Source organism: Fundulus heteroclitus, unplaced genomic scaffold, assembly GCF_011125445.2.
Source record: "Fundulus heteroclitus isolate FHET01 unplaced genomic scaffold, MU-UCD_Fhet_4.1 scaffold_38, whole genome shotgun sequence".
Taxonomy (NCBI): Eukaryota; Metazoa; Chordata; class Actinopteri; order Cyprinodontiformes; family Fundulidae; genus Fundulus; species Fundulus heteroclitus.
The window spans coordinates 2,149,324-2,166,740 of NW_023396792.1; the positions used below are offsets into that span (position 1 = coordinate 2,149,324).

Sequence of the window (17,417 nt, forward strand, 5' to 3'; positions counted from 1 at the left end):
CTGCAGGTAGTGCCAGGTTTTTCCCTATTGTTAAAGGCTATTCCTTTCTAAGAGGGTCTGTTGTATTTGGTTTTAGGTGGTAAAGTGTGTGTTGAAAAAGCCTTTGGTGTCTTACATCAAACATCTTCAGCTCCATGGATGCTGCAAGTAGCTATTCGAGCCCAGTGGTAGACAAGTGGGTAATTTTAGACTGTTTTCTTATCCATATCTTCCTGAAAAGCAGCACCAGCACAGATTGGTTTCAGTTTCAGAAGCTTTTGGTTTGAAAACTAGGATGAATTTGTAAAGTATGCACGTGATTTGCAATCTGTCTGTATGAGTCGATTGAATTGCATTTTTAAGTGCCTTGAGATGACGTGTTCGGAATTTGCTCTATATAAATAAACAAAACTGAATTGACTTTTTAATTTATGGCCAGATTATTTACTTAAGGATTATTGAAAGGTAGGAACAATAAATCTATACGATTAGCCGGAGGATTACTTCGATCAACCCTATGCACATGATTTTGTCCTTGCATTTGATAATTATTTTTTAAATCAAAAGATCTTTATTTTTTTGCTTGAAGCATTTCAGTGATTAATTTGAAAAAAGTGCTGTGCACTTTACAGATTCTTTTCTACATTTACCTTCGTAGTTTCCACAGACGATAAACGCAGACCTGTGGTTGCGGTTGTGCATTCGCTAACGGAGGTGAAGTGGCACATCAGCTTTTATTCTGAATGTGTACCAACACAGCAGACATTAAAACTAAATAAGCAGTATTACTTCTACCTCCAATGGGACTGTATCAAAAAGGGAAATTATTGTGTTGACTGACATAAAAATAACTTTTGCACCCGTTTGGGAGCTGAATAGTGGTTAGCAATGATAGCTTAAATGTTGACTAAATTGTTTTAAGCCGTGGATAGGTTCTGTTATTGAAATTGTTATGATTATTTGACATGGCGACTTACTGATTTTGGAAAGATGCTGCATTTATTACACTTAACAGAATAATTCAGTGAAAGTGATTGCATGCATGGGTGTTAATCTCATGAGGTTCTGTGCTGGCCCTGCTGTGGACCCGTCCCTAGCGTCCCTCGCCTCCCACCGGCTGATAGGCTTCAGGCTTTCCTACAAACCTCAGGAGAATTAAGTGAACTTTGATAATGAATGAATCAGTTGCACATTTATCTGTTTTGCTCTATACCAATCTGTTTTTGTAAAAAGGTAATGCTGCACTCATGCAAAGGTTCAGAAATCAAATTTAATTATGTTTATGTATTAGCTGCTCAAACCAAACTTAATCCCAATGTACTTTATAAAACAATTTAAATACAGAAATATACAATTTGACCAATATAATCATATAGGCTGATTCAAATTTGATTGCATGCATCCCTATATGATTCTAGTTATAATCCAATATGGTCAAATTTAGATAAAAATGACAGCTGGTAAAAAAAAAGTTCTGCCTAATGAAACCGAGCTGACTGTAAATAATTTGCTTACTTTGAAACGATCCCTCATTCTGAGAAAGCAAGTGGCAACAGTGAATGGTTGATTGAGAAATGTTTTTTTTGATTTTCATGCATAAATAAATACATATGCATTTTTGTTTATTTTTTACAGTTGCACATTTATTTAACCTGACTATACCTTTTAAATGGCGGTACAGTATTTTTTTCTCTCATGTCGTAAATCTGTTCTTTCTGTACAGCCTCTCATCCTTATTTTTGTCTTTCATTTTAATTCATTTGGCTAAAAATTTACTGCTGAAAATTTTCCAACTGAGGGACAATGAAGGTTATTTCTATTATATTATTCTATATTATGGCCTTTACTGATATAATCCCATCATCAGCTGTTTGTTCTCTCCTGTGATTCGACGACTACTATTTTTTTCACACTCGTACAACCAGAAAATAAAATAAAAAAAATCACTGTGCAAGATGTTCTTATGGGAAGTTCTTTTCTATTTCTGTGCTTTAGTACTTGTGATCCACAAGTACTGATAAGTGTTTGTTGCTTTGGTATTTAGTAGCTACATTGTACTTACGCATTGTACCAGCAGGGATTTTGATGTCAACCACAAACCTCTGAAGGATCGGTTATGCTTTCTTGCACAGTTCTTCCACTTACTTATAAACACAGATACTAAATGAGTAAAAATCACATGCATGTTTGTTCCTGTTCCAATAGGCATCTGCAGGACTCTGATGACGCACACGTGTAAAAAGCAAACAATAAACCTGATGAAAGCCTGTTAATGCCATTTTCACTGCCACTGTGTAACAAAGCAGTGGAGCTTTAGCTTTCTCTGTTATTAGAATCACACCACTTATTATGCTGTTACTGTTCAAGCTCTCTAACATTAAAACACCCTTAGTAATGGGAGGGGTATTAAAAAATACAATCAGACACCTAACGGCATTTTCCAGACGCTAATCTCCCACATCCTTTTCTGCTCCAGCTGTGTGTTTGTTGAGAATTTCAAAAGCTCCCATTTCAAGCTGCTGCTATTAGTAATGTGGCAGAGATTGTAATTATTTTTTTTAATTTTACTTTCTTTTTTTTTGCTGTCGTACAGCACCGTCATGTGTCCATGGCCGGTTACTACAACCGTATGCCTATGTGCTCAATGACCCCCACCCCCCACCCCCCTCCCCTTCAGGTTGAGCAAAATAAATGTGTTGCTTCTCATTGCTTCGACACAGTGATGCACGCTGCAGGCGCAGCTAGATGTTAATTAATCATAGCTGTGGCTGCTGACAGCGCGGTAACGCATGTGTGTTTGTGCATTTTTATCTTCCCCTCAGGCAGATGTTATGGTTAAATGGCCGACTGGCGAGCTTTTAAATGATGTTCAATGCGCGCTGTTGCCATGGCAGCGAACCCGCATACGAGGCAGTGTGACTTCCAGGGAGAGGCAGCCTCCTTACAGAGATGCTGAGTTAGGAAGTGACGTGAGCAACACCACATCTATACGCTATCTGCTTATCCATCTGGATCTAACAGCCTTCATTGGCTCTGGTTACTAACAGAGGAGACAGAATTATGTTGGTGGTTTTATTTTTATTTTTTTTATCTTGAGCAGGTGAGCATCATGGGGAATCTAACTGGTGTTTTCATGGCCAATGGCGCACGTGCGAGGTCAAATAAGAGTCACAAGGTGGAAATCTCTGCCGTGGCAATCCATTTTTGACTCATTTCTCTTTGCTGTTTGCCAGTAAACCGGTTGATGTATTTACTGGGAGGCTTCCAGTCTAACAACGATGTTTGGGTGTGTGGTTCGGCCAGCATCGATTAAAGATGAGAAAGACAAGTAAAAGCCGAAAGAGTGAGTCACATCTAAACAATCCTCTAAAGATAGACGGCGGACTCCCTGTGCAGCAGCAGACAAGGTCGACGCTGTCATTTAACATCGCTACCTCTCTGCTCTCTATTCGTCAGCGAGGTGTTAAGCGTGTCCATGCGTCAGTCCGTGTGGGATGGGGTTGTATCCTTTGAAACAATGAATGGAGATGATGATGTGTGCCTTATGATGAAGAAGAATCCCATTTAGGAGGGTTCTCTGTGATGAAAAGGAGGGCATGTAATTAGTTTACCGCAAGTGAAAGAGTAAAAAGTTTTCAAGCGACAATTTGTCCGTCTAGATCAAGACTGATCTAAAGATGATTCATCGTTCTATGTTTTGTTTTCTGCCCCTGGTTAGACTAAGATGTTCGGTATGTCGCCTCAGTCTGTTGCCCCTGGATACGAGCGCTTTCTAAATGCGACAAGCAGTTTAACAACGGCCAAGATATATAGTCGTTGCTCAGGCTGTCGCACAGGGGTATTGATTTCAGTGTCTGAGTCTGCTTAATGCAGGGTTACGTAATGTTTAGCAAACATCACATTGCACTTGCTGGAGATATTATATTTTTGGCTTCAAAGCTAGATTACTGAAAGGACAGATGTGGATGACAACGTAACCACAGGAAGTTATTCCCTTTTGATGGGGATCTGGATCTAAAAGTTTATGATAGCTCTTGAACCTCTGCTGGTATCAAGTACAGACAAAGGCTGGTGTTAGGGTTTCCCAGTATGATTGACTTTAATTAAAAAAAAATCAAAATCACAATGTTAACAAACATGTAAAGCTAATAAATATAACATGGTCTAATGGCTTTTAAAATAAAAAAAAACCATTATTCATGCTGCTACTGAAATAATACAATATTACAGTATAATATTGCTTTATTTCAAAGTTTTATATCACAAAGAATATTATACCTTTCTGCTGTTGTACAAATAATTGCAACACTCGAGGTATAACTAGCTTATATTAACAAATTCATTTGCTGGCTGTAGGCATTCTGCAACTGCATGTTTAAAACGGTAATATGTTAAAGAATGATGGGTGGTGCTCCTTTCCACGTCATTTCTGTAAAATAAATAATCCCGAGCATCCACTCTTTATTGTTGGCTAGAAAAAAGTGTAGCAGTTTACAGACAAGATGCAGCAACAGGCGGGGGAGGGTCTCCTATAAACGGGCCACCCTGGTACCTTCTTTGGTATCTCATTAAAAGGACCGTAAACTGTTGGAATTATAGCCTGCCTAGGGCTAATCAGGCATTCCCTTCCTTGTTGCTGGTGAGTTTGATATATACTGCTTATATTTAGATAGTGCTGCAACCTTGACTTGTAGAAGCTCTACACTTACAAAAACACAGCGGCAAGGACCCTGCTAAAACAACCCAGCTACAAGCATATATGAGGTACTTTTTCTTGTTTGTGTACAAGTTAAAACCCCTTGAAGCCCTCTTGGGTTACGCAACAGGACTGTGATCCAAAGCACATCAACAAGCCCACCTGAACGAAGGCAAAAATTTTTTTTTTTTTTTTTTTTTTAAGGGCCTGGTTAGAATCTGGACTTCAAATGGACAGAAGCTGTGGCATGACCAAAAACAAGCCGGTTATTGCAAAGGCTTGACAGCGGTTGTTGCCACCACCGAGGGAGGCTACTTTTGGACACCATTCAGATGTGGCTCAACACTAAGCTGCAAATTTATATCCCATACAGACAACTAGATATTTATAAGAAGCTCAACTAAAGTCCATAAGTCTTGTCTAAAATGCTCCAAAGCACAAGCTGAGAGTAAAACAGAATCATAGATATTCAGCTGGTGATCAGATCCTCCATCAATAATTAATATGTCTTCAGTGATCTCAGCACGTGCAATTCTGTGAAAAGGCAATTATTTTTTTTGAGGAGGTCACATGTTTTTCATGCTCCTTGCATATCAAAGTGTTTTTTTCCCCTTTAGAATATTTAGACAAAAGCTGTCAACAACAAGCTGCCTGTCTGTGCATTTACTAACAAGATTAGGGGAACAAAAGTAATCTGCTTTTTGCTCACTTTGCAGCTTCTGTTTCGTATTAGACATAATTTAAACATTGCATAGCTAACCTAATTTTTAATTTCCTTAATCTTGTGTTTAGCCTTTCCTTTAAAAAAAAAATAAAACTTGCAGAAATCTATCCATAGATATCGAAACATTGTACTTTTCTTTGTGCTTATTTATAAGCCGGCTATCCACTGGATTTAGCTACACGCAGACATAAAGCTGCGTTATTGAATAGGGAAACAGAGAGGAACTTTGGTGTGCTGAAGCAGTCCATCTGGTTGCCTCAGTGGGATCCTGGGAGGCGTTTTCATCCAGCGTGACATTTTCTAACCCAAATCATGTTTTATGCATGCCCTCAGATGGCCACTGTGCAGTAGTGTCTTGCGGGGACTTATGTCAATACCAAAACCATGCCTGTGTATTTGTATTTGTATATTCTTTGTGCATGTGAGGCTGCAAGTCAGTCACTTGCTGAAGTTAGTTTTCTGCTGTGAATTCAAACATAATAATTGCATCTAAAGTGCGCAATCACCTGCAAACAGGAATGTAATGCTAAATACAGAATATGAGTTCAAGCTCCTCCTTTTATGTCCATGCATAAATCCACACCGTTTTTTTTTGTCCTTGAAGCTGTAAGATTTAATTTTCACTTCGACTCCCAAACACTTTGTTTCTGTTTTCCAAGAGAATTGTCAGCTCTGCTTAAAATAGAGATACCTGAGCATGCTTCAAACACCCAACCAGTAATTTTAAATCAGATATTTAAATACGATGCATTAAAACGACACACAAACTTTTTTCACAGTCCAAAAGTAAACCAGCATAACGCTGTTCTGTTTTAGGTCAGTTTTGGTTACCAAAATTATTTCTATTTGCTAAATATTAGAATAAAGTAGCAACCCATCCAGGGTGTACCCTCTCGCCCGCTGAGTGCTATAGACAGACACCAGCTCCCCTGAAACGCTGCAAGGATAAGTAGGCTGTAGATGATGCATAAACACCGTAATAATGAGAGACATGTTTTTAGGGGAGTAGTGGCCTAGTGGTTATCGCTTGTGCTCTGAGAAGGTTGCAAGTTCCCAGTTCGATCCCCACAGACTGCCACTGTGGGTTCCTGAGCAAGACCCTCAGCTCCAGATTGTTCCCCGGGTGCCACTCAGTGAAGGCAGCCTACTGCTCCATGAGGCATGGGTTAAATGCAGAAACTAAATTTCCCCTCTGTGGGACTATAAGGGAAATCTTTTTTTAATGATATTTTTTCACAAACGAAAGGTTATGTGCCTTTCGTTATTGTTAATTAGGTTTCCCTTCTAAAACAAACGACTCGAGTAAAATATTTTGGGGTACACTCCTGCATGTTTATCATAAAATGTTACTGGAAATGTAGCTCAGTCCTCACAAATTTTCTGAGAATTCAAACCACTTTGGCAGCGTGATTAGCGCCAATGTCCTTTTGAAGACTGGCTGATATCCTAAGATGTTTCTTCAGTATTTCCACAAAAACTTTTTTCCTCATGATGCTCTTTATTTTGTGCAGTGCTCCAGTCCCTCCATCCGCAAACACCCAGAAAACATGATGCTGCCACCTTCGTACTTCCCAGTCAGTTGGGACTGTGGTCTCGGGCTTATAATCTTCCACCCTTTTTCCTCAAAATGTAATAACTTCAATTTTATTTTATTTAGACCACAGCTGCCATCATAAATGAATATATTTGTCCCTAAGGTTTGTCTGCACACTGTAATCTGTTTTTTTTTGTGTGTGTTGCTTTTAGACTAATAGCTTATTCTGAGTGGCCTTTCATCTCATACAGGCATCTCATTTTACTGTGGAAGATAACTTTCCAGAACAAAACTAAACGACCTTGTAAAGATGTTTCCTGAAGCTGGAAAGCATATTTAGAACAAAATCAGACACAGGACCTGTTTCCTTACAGAACGGTTCCTATGCTGTTAAATCCAGGACAAATAAATGTAGCACGTTCAGGCATCAGTAAATTTTACCTTGTGGCTTTTTTTGTCTGGCAATCATGCATTAAAAATTAAAATCATTGAAGACTACTGTACAGGTTATGCTTTTAAGTCAGAAATGTTTTCCTTAGTTAGTTGGGGTCAGTATAACTCGTAACTTAGTAAACTTGATAAAGCCTTCGTTATTCAAATGTTACATACTCTATTGTTGTTTTCTTATAACCTTTCATTGTATAAAAATGTCTGAAACCGGGTCTCTTGTGGAAAGCAAAGAGCCCACACACACATTATTCACAAGATGTTGCACCAGCTATAGCACTGTAGGCGAAGTTCTCTTTTGTAGCTCAGCTGCTTTATGTCTGTGCATAATTTAACAGGTTAGCCTCATTAAATACCATCCATCTACCAAGACCTGATGCAGACAGGGTTCTCTTTGCTTCCACCAACCTGATCCCCTGGCTTGGCTGATCTGTGTTGATTGATGTGATGTAATGTGCATCTAGTCAGTGACTCACTCTTTACCACTGCTTAAAAAAAAAATAGAGGGAACAATTAAACAACACAATGTAGCTGCAAGTAAATCACATTTTTGTGAAATCTAACTGTCCACTTAAGAAGCAGCACTGTTTCACAATAAATTGCACCTGCTGTTGTGCAAATGGAATAAACAACAGGTGGAAACTAGAGGCAATTAGCAAGAGCCTTCAAATAAAGGAGAGGTTCTGTAGGTTCTGCACAGACCACTTCTCAGTTCCTCTGCTTTCTGGCTGATGTTTTGGTCACTTTTGAATGCTGGTGGTGTTTTTACGCTAGTGGTAGCGTGAGACAGAGTCTACAACGCACACAAGTGGCTCGGGTAGTGCAGTTCATCCAGGATGGCACATCAATGCGAGCTTTGGTAAGAAGGTTTGCTGTGTCTGTCAGTGTAGTGTCCAAAGCATGGAGGAGCTACCAGGAGAAAGGCCAGAGCATCAGGAGACGTGGAGGAGGCTGTAGAAAGGCAACAACTCTGCAGTAGGACTTCTACCTCTGTCGTTGTGCAAGGAGGAACAGGAGGAGCACCGCCAGAGTCCTGCAAAATGACCTCCAGCAGGCCACAAATGTGCATGTGTCTGCTGAAACGATCAGAAACAGACTCCATGAGGATGGTATGAGGGCCCGACATCCACAGATGGGGGTTTTGCTTACAGCCCAACATCATGCAGGATGTTTGGCATTTACCAGAGAACACCAAGATGGGCAAATTTGGCACTGGTGCCATGTGCTCTTCACAGATGAAAGCAGGTTCACACTGAGCACATGTGGCAGACGTGACAAAGTCTGGAGACGCCGTGGAGAACGTTCTGCTGCCTCCAACATCCTGTAGCATGACCGGTTTGGTAGTGGGTCAGTAATGATGTGGGGTGGCATTTCTTTGGGGGGCCGCACAGCCCTCCATGTGCTCTCCCGAGGTAGTCTGAGTGCCGGTAGATACAGACAGGAGATCCTCAGACCCATTGTTAGACCATATGCTGGTGCAGTTGGTCCAGAGTTCCTCCTAATGTAAGACAATGCCAGACCTCATGTGGTTAGAGTTTGTCAGCACTTCCTGCAAGACGAAGGCATTGATGCTATGGAGCGAACCGCCCGTTCCCCAGACCTGAATCCAATTGAGCACATCTGGGACATCATGTCTCGCTCCATCCACCAACGCCACGTTGCACCACAGACTGTCCAGGAGTTGGTGGATGTGTTAGTCCAGGTCTGGGAGGAGATCCCTCAGGAGACCATCCACCACCTGATCAGGAGCTGCCCTGTATATAACTACGTGCCTATAGTTATATACAGGCACGTGGAGGCCACACACGTGACTGAGCCCCGTTTGGCTTGTTTTAAGGACGTTACATCAAAGTTGGATCCGCCTGTAGTGTGTTTTTCCACTCTAATCTGACTGTGAATCAAATTCCAGACCTCCGTGGGTTAATAAGTTTAATTTCCATTGATCATTTTTACGTGATTTAGTTGTCAGCACATTCAACTATGTAAAGAACAAAGTATTCAATATTTCATTAATACTGATCTAGGATGTGTTGTTTTAGTGTTCCCTTTATTTTTTGAGCAGTATATATATATATATATATATATATATATATATATATATATATATATATATATATATATGTATATACATGCAAGTATACAAGTCAACTATAAGTCAACTATATAATTTATTCCTTAAATATAGAGTTGGACATTTTTCCCCAAGTCCCTTTTTGAATAACTGTGCATGTGCAAGACATCGCACAAAAAAAAAAAAAAATCCCAAATCCACTTTGATCTTATTTCTTTTTACTGAGGTCTTCATCTTCTTTTCATAAACTTGCACATTGGCGTTAAGGGAGTGCGTCACAATGATTGGCACGTGGGACAACCAATAGATAAGATGATACATCAGGATCTTGAGCAGGACCGAAACTCTGACCAATACCTGCCTTTTGGTGTGAAATGTGAGTGTGGCTCAAATGCTGATCAACGGTGACTTTTGTCTTGACATTTACCCATGTCAGCCATTTTCATGAACACCACCCTTAACCCAGGCTCGTAAGTTCAGCAATGCTTTAAATGTTGTTCTGGGTTCTTTTATGATCTCCTGGATGGGTTGTTGAAGAAAATTTTGGGTAATTTTGGTAGTTCTGCCACTGTTGGGAAAGTTTATCACTGTTCCATGTTTTCCTCATTCTCTCACGCTCACAGTGGATCGCTGGAGTCCCAAAGCCTTAATAAAAATCGTAACCCTTTGTAAACCTTTCTGGATTGAGACTTAAATGGCTTTGTATCCCATCTGTTGTTGAATATAATAACATCAAATCATAAATTTTATTAGCCTACCCTTTGTTGTCAAGTCCTGAGAAACGGTGTTCCCCAGCAAGCAGAAGTGATCCACAGTAGAGGGGTGACACAGGAGTGGATTTTCACACCTGTCCCATCCCAATCCCACAGAATTGTTTTTGTCCCATCCCAATCCTGGGCAAGAGTAAAAAAAAAAAAAATGTCCCCTTTCCATCCCACTGTTGGTAAAATGACTCCCATTCCCTTCACACTCAAATCCAGAATGATTTCTGCTCCTGTACCACTCCTATTTTTTCTTCATTAAGTCTTTGGGAAACACATTTAATTTGATCTTATACCCACTTTTTAATTAGATTAATTTGGGTTCTGATATTTTATTTCAAAACATACGGCAACAGGAACAGTTCATCTGTGGTAATGTAGACACTGCATTGCTGCGGACGGTGAGGAGAGGCAGTGTTAGGGGAGAGCCGACCATCACCTCCAGAGTCTTGAGCAGCCCATTAACAATTGGCATTGGCTAAAACCTATTGGCTCCTTGACGGTTACTCCAGGTGGTTCTGACCACACCATCGGACCAACTAAGCCTCCTCCTGGCTGTATTCTGGCTCGTCTCCATCTTGGATCAGACTAACAGTTCTGTCATCTTCTAAAATCTTCTAAGGTTTCACAGATGGGTCCCCTCAAGTTCAGCCGTTTATGGGAGAAGAACAGCTGGGAGATATCACACCTCGGGGGATCCTGCCGTAGTTCAACCTGTGGACTTCAAAAAATAGAGATAAGAAGGGACCCAAAATAACATGAAAGGTGGGAAAAGGCTTTCCGGATCCAGCAGGTTGTGATTATGTGGCCATAACGGGGTAGTTTTACATTGATTTTTGTGGATAAAATGTACTTATGAGCACTTAATCCCACCCAGATAGAAAAGTCACCCATCAGTCAGTACGTCTCCTGTCTCACTGGTGAAACTGCTGTATTATTAAAGCTGTGTGCTGTGCAGCTGTGTTTCAGTCATTCTGACTGGGACAGGCAGACGTAAGCCAGATATCCATTTTCACATCAGTGTGTCTTTTATGCCAAGTCCATCATTATAATTAATGGTCTTGCCGGCCTCTTGTTTCCAACAGTAAAATGCCTCTGGGAAAACAGGGGGCAAATTGTAGGCCTGGAAATTTTTAATTCGTCAAGAGGATCTTATTGTTGTGTTGTTTCATGCTGGTTTTTAGCCCACGGGGACAGAGGAAAACAAGGGAGAAACAACGGGAGTAAATAAGTTAGTCTTCCAGCCACTTCCAATTCTCTCTTGACTGCAGCCAAACTTCAAAGACTTTCCTTCAGCACTGAATGTTAAGGAGGCGTCTGAGCTCATACCTCTTCTGCAGACAAAAGACTAGCAATAGCATGCAGGTTTGTGCCAGCGTCTATTTCTTCATCACAGCCCAGTAGTGTTATATTTAAATCTGTAACAGCTGTAATTTTAGATAATATTAAATGCTCTGGTAATAAAGCTCCCCACCGTTTTGCAGTACAGCGTTCTGCTGGGAAAAGCTGCATTCACATGAATGCTGCGCTGACACCTACTACACAGACATGTTTACATTTCAGTTGTTTACTTTTTAATCACTGCTGCACTTTATACTGTAATTTACAAACTGTATGCAACGATATTTCGTTCTGTATGCACTCTGTACATAAAAAATGACAAATAAAGTTGTCTAAGTCTAAGTCATATTGCTGACAAGTCCGATCCTGACATTGCAACAGCTTTTTTTCCCCTGTAAAAACCAATGTAATCTGCTCTACAGTGGTGGATGCCATTAAAAAGTGACTACAAAATTACATTAAGAAAACAGCTAAGAGCCTGAGATGTTCTCCCGGTGTCCAAACTCTCAGATTTTAAGATCTGAATCAAATATTCCAAAACCATCCGACATTCTTGGATGTTTATCTGTATCCTGACTGATAAGAGTGGTTCTGTTAACAAAAGGGAAGGCTAATTTATACTGGGAGGTTGGTCAAACTGCAACGAATAACCGTAAACAACTAATGTCAGATGGATTCGATTACCAGAGCTAAATTGGCCTTTTATCTGTGTTGGAATCATATATTCGTTCCTTCATGTCTTATTTTGTCTTTCTTATGAAATATGAAATAGTGGAGGACACCCAAAAGATGAACCAATGTATCTTTGTGCTTCTTGAAAGCACAAGAAACTGAACATTGGCAATGGCAGAAAATACGCTGTTTGATGGGTTGAAATGGTTCCAAACAAAGAAGAAACAAAAACGCTTCGGTAACATAAATGTGGGATTTTGGAAAGTTAAGCTTTTAGTTTTTTTTTATATGGCTTTTGGTTTCTTTGGTGGTGGACAGGGAACGCTAAAGAGGCAAAATTGGGTGCATACAAGGATGAATGCAGGTTACTCAATGGAGTGATTAAGCCTTTTAGCAATTAGTCCACAAGCTTAGTCCGTTTTGTTCTTTCCTGTTCCTTGAACGCTTTGTGTTTTTTAAGCAAACCTGATTTAAAGCTAAATTTTTTGAGACCATACATTTTGAAAGGTCAATCAGCGCTATAATGTGCTTGTGTGAGTCAGTTTATAGTTGGTTGTGATGCTTTACTTTCTCCATTTTAACCATAAAGCTGGTCAAATGCAGTGGAGAAGAAAATGGATGAAAAATGAAGAGAATGGAGAAAAGGCACCTTTAAAGGGAGTCCTGCTGCCAAGATACAAGATAAAGAACGTTGATCTATAAATTAGACTGCATTAGTGACGATGATACGGCGCAGCTGCTCAGTTACCATGACATTACCCGCTGGGGTTTTGAACTAAAAACTTTCAGTGAGCTCAAAACGTGCATTTCCCAAAGCTCATAAACAGCTTTTTGAGAGCCCTGTTGTAGTACGTGCAAATAAAAAGCCAATGTTGTACCAAAATGTAATCCCCTTCAAAATCTAATCCCCCTTTTCAGATCATGTATTAATGAAAACCTATTGCAATGCATCGTAAATCATTCAGCTGTGTGTATATGGCTTTGAGGAAGCTGTAGCTTTATCCAGAGGTTAGGGTTGGCACCATTTTAGGGCCTGTCTTTGCAGCCCAACCCAACACCCCGATGACCCTCATTCTGCAAAAACATTTGTTATTATGTAACTTATCAGATTCATTAGGAAGTTAAAAAAAATATTGATCTGATGATGATTAATCTTGATGAGTGGATGGGTAAATTTCAAAAGTGTCCCTGATCAAGACCCTAGACCACAGATTGCTCCCCTTGCCCCACTCGGTGTTGCAGCACACTGCACCCTGGGTTAAACGTAACAACACATTTCCCCTTTTGTAGGACTATAGAGGGAAATATTTACTTAGTTATTTAGTTTATTTAGAGGTCTTTTAAATTTTTGTTTCTCAATTTGGGACTTTTTTCCTTGCTGTTTAGTATTCTTTAGGTCCAGCCTCCTTTAGTTCTCATTGCAATGTTCATTATTGTTTGTTGTTTTCAATATTAGGTTATTCTTTTCACTTCTTATTTTACTCACATACTTTGTGAGTGAAGGCTGCAACATATTCCGTGAGAAAATTGCTCTCGCTCCCCGTGCAAATGACGTGGTTTTGCTCTCGCTGCTTGTTCTTCACACAATGTCGGGGAAGAACTTTTTTTTCTCGCCGGGTCACCGACTACTGTTCTGTGATTGGTCAGGATTTGGATGGGCATGTCTTAGTTGGAGAAGCAAAAATGTCTCTTGCATCTTTTGGACGGAACGCTGTTTGTGTTCCCCTCATGTTTTTTCCAGTTTTTCCCCTGGATTTCTGCTCCATTCACGTTTATTTCAGTCATTCACCTTCAGTCACCATCCAGTTAAGCTAATTCAGTCCGCCTCATCACACTCATGCTTCCCACCTGTTTCCCTGCTCTTTAGGGTCCCATTTCTCATAATGTTCCTTGCTGGATTATACTGTTCTGTTCATGTCAAGAGAACAAGTGTCCATGTTTTTTACTACACTGGTTTGGTGCTGCTCTCTAGTCGAGTAGCAAGTTTTTGCTCTTCATTTAGTAAATTCCTTTCAACTCACTGATATTCTTCTGCCCGGCTGTTTGCATTTTGGGTCCATCTCCATGAACCTCAGCCTGACAAAAAGCATTTTAAAAATCACTTTTTTCATGCTGAAAGCGCACACTTTTTTACAGCATGGCAACTAAACATAGTAAAAGTCAGTCCATGTTTGGCCAATGTCATTTTTACCCTTTTCCCTGTCTAAGGTGGGCCTACTGATAAAAACCATAAAAATATAGAAAGTAATAATTTTACGTTTTCACAAATTAAAATTGCCTTTTAAAGGATCAGTGTTACATGTATAAATGTTGATTTGATGAAAAAAATGCTGCTCCTTGCAAAAAGAGGAATGGCTCTGCAGCACTGAATCCTAAGGTGCAAGACTGATGTGAACTTCAACATTATCAGGTACCCGGAGTGTGCAGAAACATTTTCTTACAGTGCATTGACTGAGCAAAGGGACACATGCAAAAGAGAAATAGAAACATCCTTCATTGCACCACTGGCAGAAAGTCATACATGATAAAAAAAAGTGGTAATGGCTTTTTCATCATTATTTTATAATATTAATGGTTTTATTTTATCCTACAACTTCATAAAACAAACATTTTCACTTGCAGGGCAGATTTATTTCGTACCAATTTCAACACACGAAGCAGGAGTCCTTCCTAACTGTACGCCTAAACGTCCTGCAGCTTGGTGAGGACACTCGGTGCCCGCACACGACAAGAAAAAATCCGCTAACTTAACACAGACATGCAAGGCTGGCAGTTTGGGTTGAGTTGTTAACAAATATTTTGCCTAATCTATTTCAAACTATTTGTCTCTTTCAGTATCAAAGTCTTTTAGTGTTTGAGCAAACAAATATGTGCTTTATTTCTTTTAGTAGGTAAACACTATAGAAACATCTTTAGATGATACATTAAAGGATTACAAACATAAAATGCTCAGGCAAATCATTTATTTAACAAAACGGAGTCTTAAGTGATAACCACAGCTGTTTTATATTCTTGTCTGTTTAATTTGGCAGTAATGCACTCGATAGGTGATGTTTGTTTAAAACACTGGCAAATAACTAAGGTAAAATTAAAGGTACCTTCCAAATTTGCCGTCTCGGTACATTTAACTGGATCTTGAGGTAACGTGTGCTCTGAGCTCCAAAAAATAAACTATATATATATTGATGCCTGAGGTTGTATTTGTTTTCAGACAGGAGGAAGATCAATATGTGCAGATCACACAGTTACAATGAATTTGCTTGCTTTACAGACCTGACATGAATTGACTCCTTGTAATCCAGCGCCGTTGCAGGAAAGCTTCCCAGTTTAACTGCCTATAGATGGACTCCTGAATAACCCCGAGAGCACAGTAAGGGGTGTGTGTTTGTGTAGAGACAGTGAGGGGTGGCATGGGGAGGGCGGAAGCAGATGTGTGCGGAGCGAGGTTCTGAGCTGTGGCACTATCACAGAGTGGCTTTGTCTGGCTGTGGAAAGTGCTGAATTAAAGGCTGTCGGCACTGGTCGGGCACACTCATATGCTAATGTCTTTTGGTTTCAAATAGATAAATTATGGCCCCCGAAAACACACCCCGGTGCCTGCTTTACATGCCTTACATGCACTGATAGGACGCAAGACGCAAGATGCAGAATGCAGAAAGAAAGGGTGCAAGGTAACACTAGAATGAGTGGGTGGCTATGTGCTGAAATAGCTTGGTGGGATTTTCAAAAGCAGCCGAGTAGAGGGCGATCTCTGCTTCCCTCCCTAACCGTCTACCCAAAGTCTTCGCTTTCGCTGCTGCAGGTGATGCTGCTAGACGGATACCAGGAGTTTGATGGGGGCAAATAGACAGAGAGCTGGATTTGGATTGGGAATAAAGAAGGGGAGGGGGGTGGGGGGGGGGGGATTTAAAGGGAAAGAAACGGAGGGAGATTCAGACTTCAGCGTGAGAGCGAGGGAAGAGAGCCAGCGCAGAGAAAGAGAAGCGGCAGCGATTGGAAGAAGAGAAGAGGAGAGGCATTGACTGGAGGCACACGCATGGACGAGAAGAAACGGGTATTTCATGTGCTCGGCGTGCAGCCCTGAAGGGAAGTGTGCGGCTGTCGAAGTGGATTTTTTAAATTATCCACTGCTCCGCAGTCAGAGGAGAGGCGAAGGCGCACAGGCAGGCAGGCAGGCAGGCAGGCTGGGAGCAGAGAGCTGAGCGCATAGGATGAACAGGAGATGTGGGCTCTGTGGCTGTGATCGCCGTGCTCAGACCTCCTAGCCACTCTCGCTGGTCGTTGCAGGCCATCAGCCTCGCAGGGAAGGCAGCAGCAGTCGACACAGAATGAGCTCCAAGCACTCCTCCGACTGGATTCCCTACAGGTACTGTAGCTCGTTCTCGAGAGCACGCTAGAGGAACATCGCATTTGTCTTCCGAAGGAGAATCGGTGTGTGTCTGTGCGAGCATCCAGATGTGAAAGATGGGATCGATCCGAGGAATATTGTAATAAAACCAATGAGTGATGGAAATTGTATTCGTTCTTCACTCTGCGTGTAGTGGGAAAAAAAATATGTTACCTAGATGTATACAGTTGTAAGTTAGGGAATATTGGCAAGAAAACTGTTTGTCTTTGTTTTCTGTGTACATGTCTAATCAGACTGGTGTATTTCAGTTGATGTGTCATGGATTTCAATTACGGAAAGACATTCATGGACCTACATGGCTTTTGGTTTATTTTGTGTTTTAGATCCCCTAGTAAGTTCCTTCCATTGTGCATGAAAAAAAACAAACATTTTATGTGTGTTTTGCTGGTGCCACCTGGAGTTTTACTACTGCAGATGATGCACTCTTGCCGTTTGTGCCCGACAACAAAACGAGTCTTTGGAAATAACAAACAAATTGGAGCCCTAATTAGCTTTCAGCCTCCTGATGTCAAATCTGTAACTCTTCTAATCCTTTCAAGTGCAGAATGAAGCTGCTGACTTTTTGCTCTTATTGGGAACCTATTGCCATGGTTTCCCCTTCTTGCTTTGATGCCATTGGCTTGTGGTTGCTATACGATACGAATAAAATCAATGTGACTTTATCACTAATTTGTGATTGGATGGGCACCAGTCTTTAGATGTTCACCATATAAAACAGCAAAAAATGCACTCATCTTACATCCTCTTTCATTAACTTTTGTCCTCAAGAAGCATATTAAAGAGG

The 17,417-nt window shown here is 40.6% G+C and overlaps 1 protein-coding gene across 2 annotated transcripts in view; it reads left to right on the top strand.

The window, feature by feature from the left end:
* Window positions 1-17,417, top strand: part of tub (TUB bipartite transcription factor) — a 69,530-nt gene that overhangs the window by 18,331 nt on the left and 33,782 nt on the right. The window contains exon 1 of one of the 2 annotated variants that reach the window (XM_036130744.1): window positions 15,879-16,591. The exons of the other annotated variant lie outside the window; for it this stretch is intronic. Within the exon in view, the coding sequence (XP_035986637.1) occupies window positions 16,554-16,591 (38 nt within the window). The 5' untranslated portion in view covers window positions 15,879-16,553. Of the gene's footprint in view, window positions 1-15,878; window positions 16,592-17,417 lie in introns of those variants that run through there. 2 annotated transcript variants of the gene reach the window in all.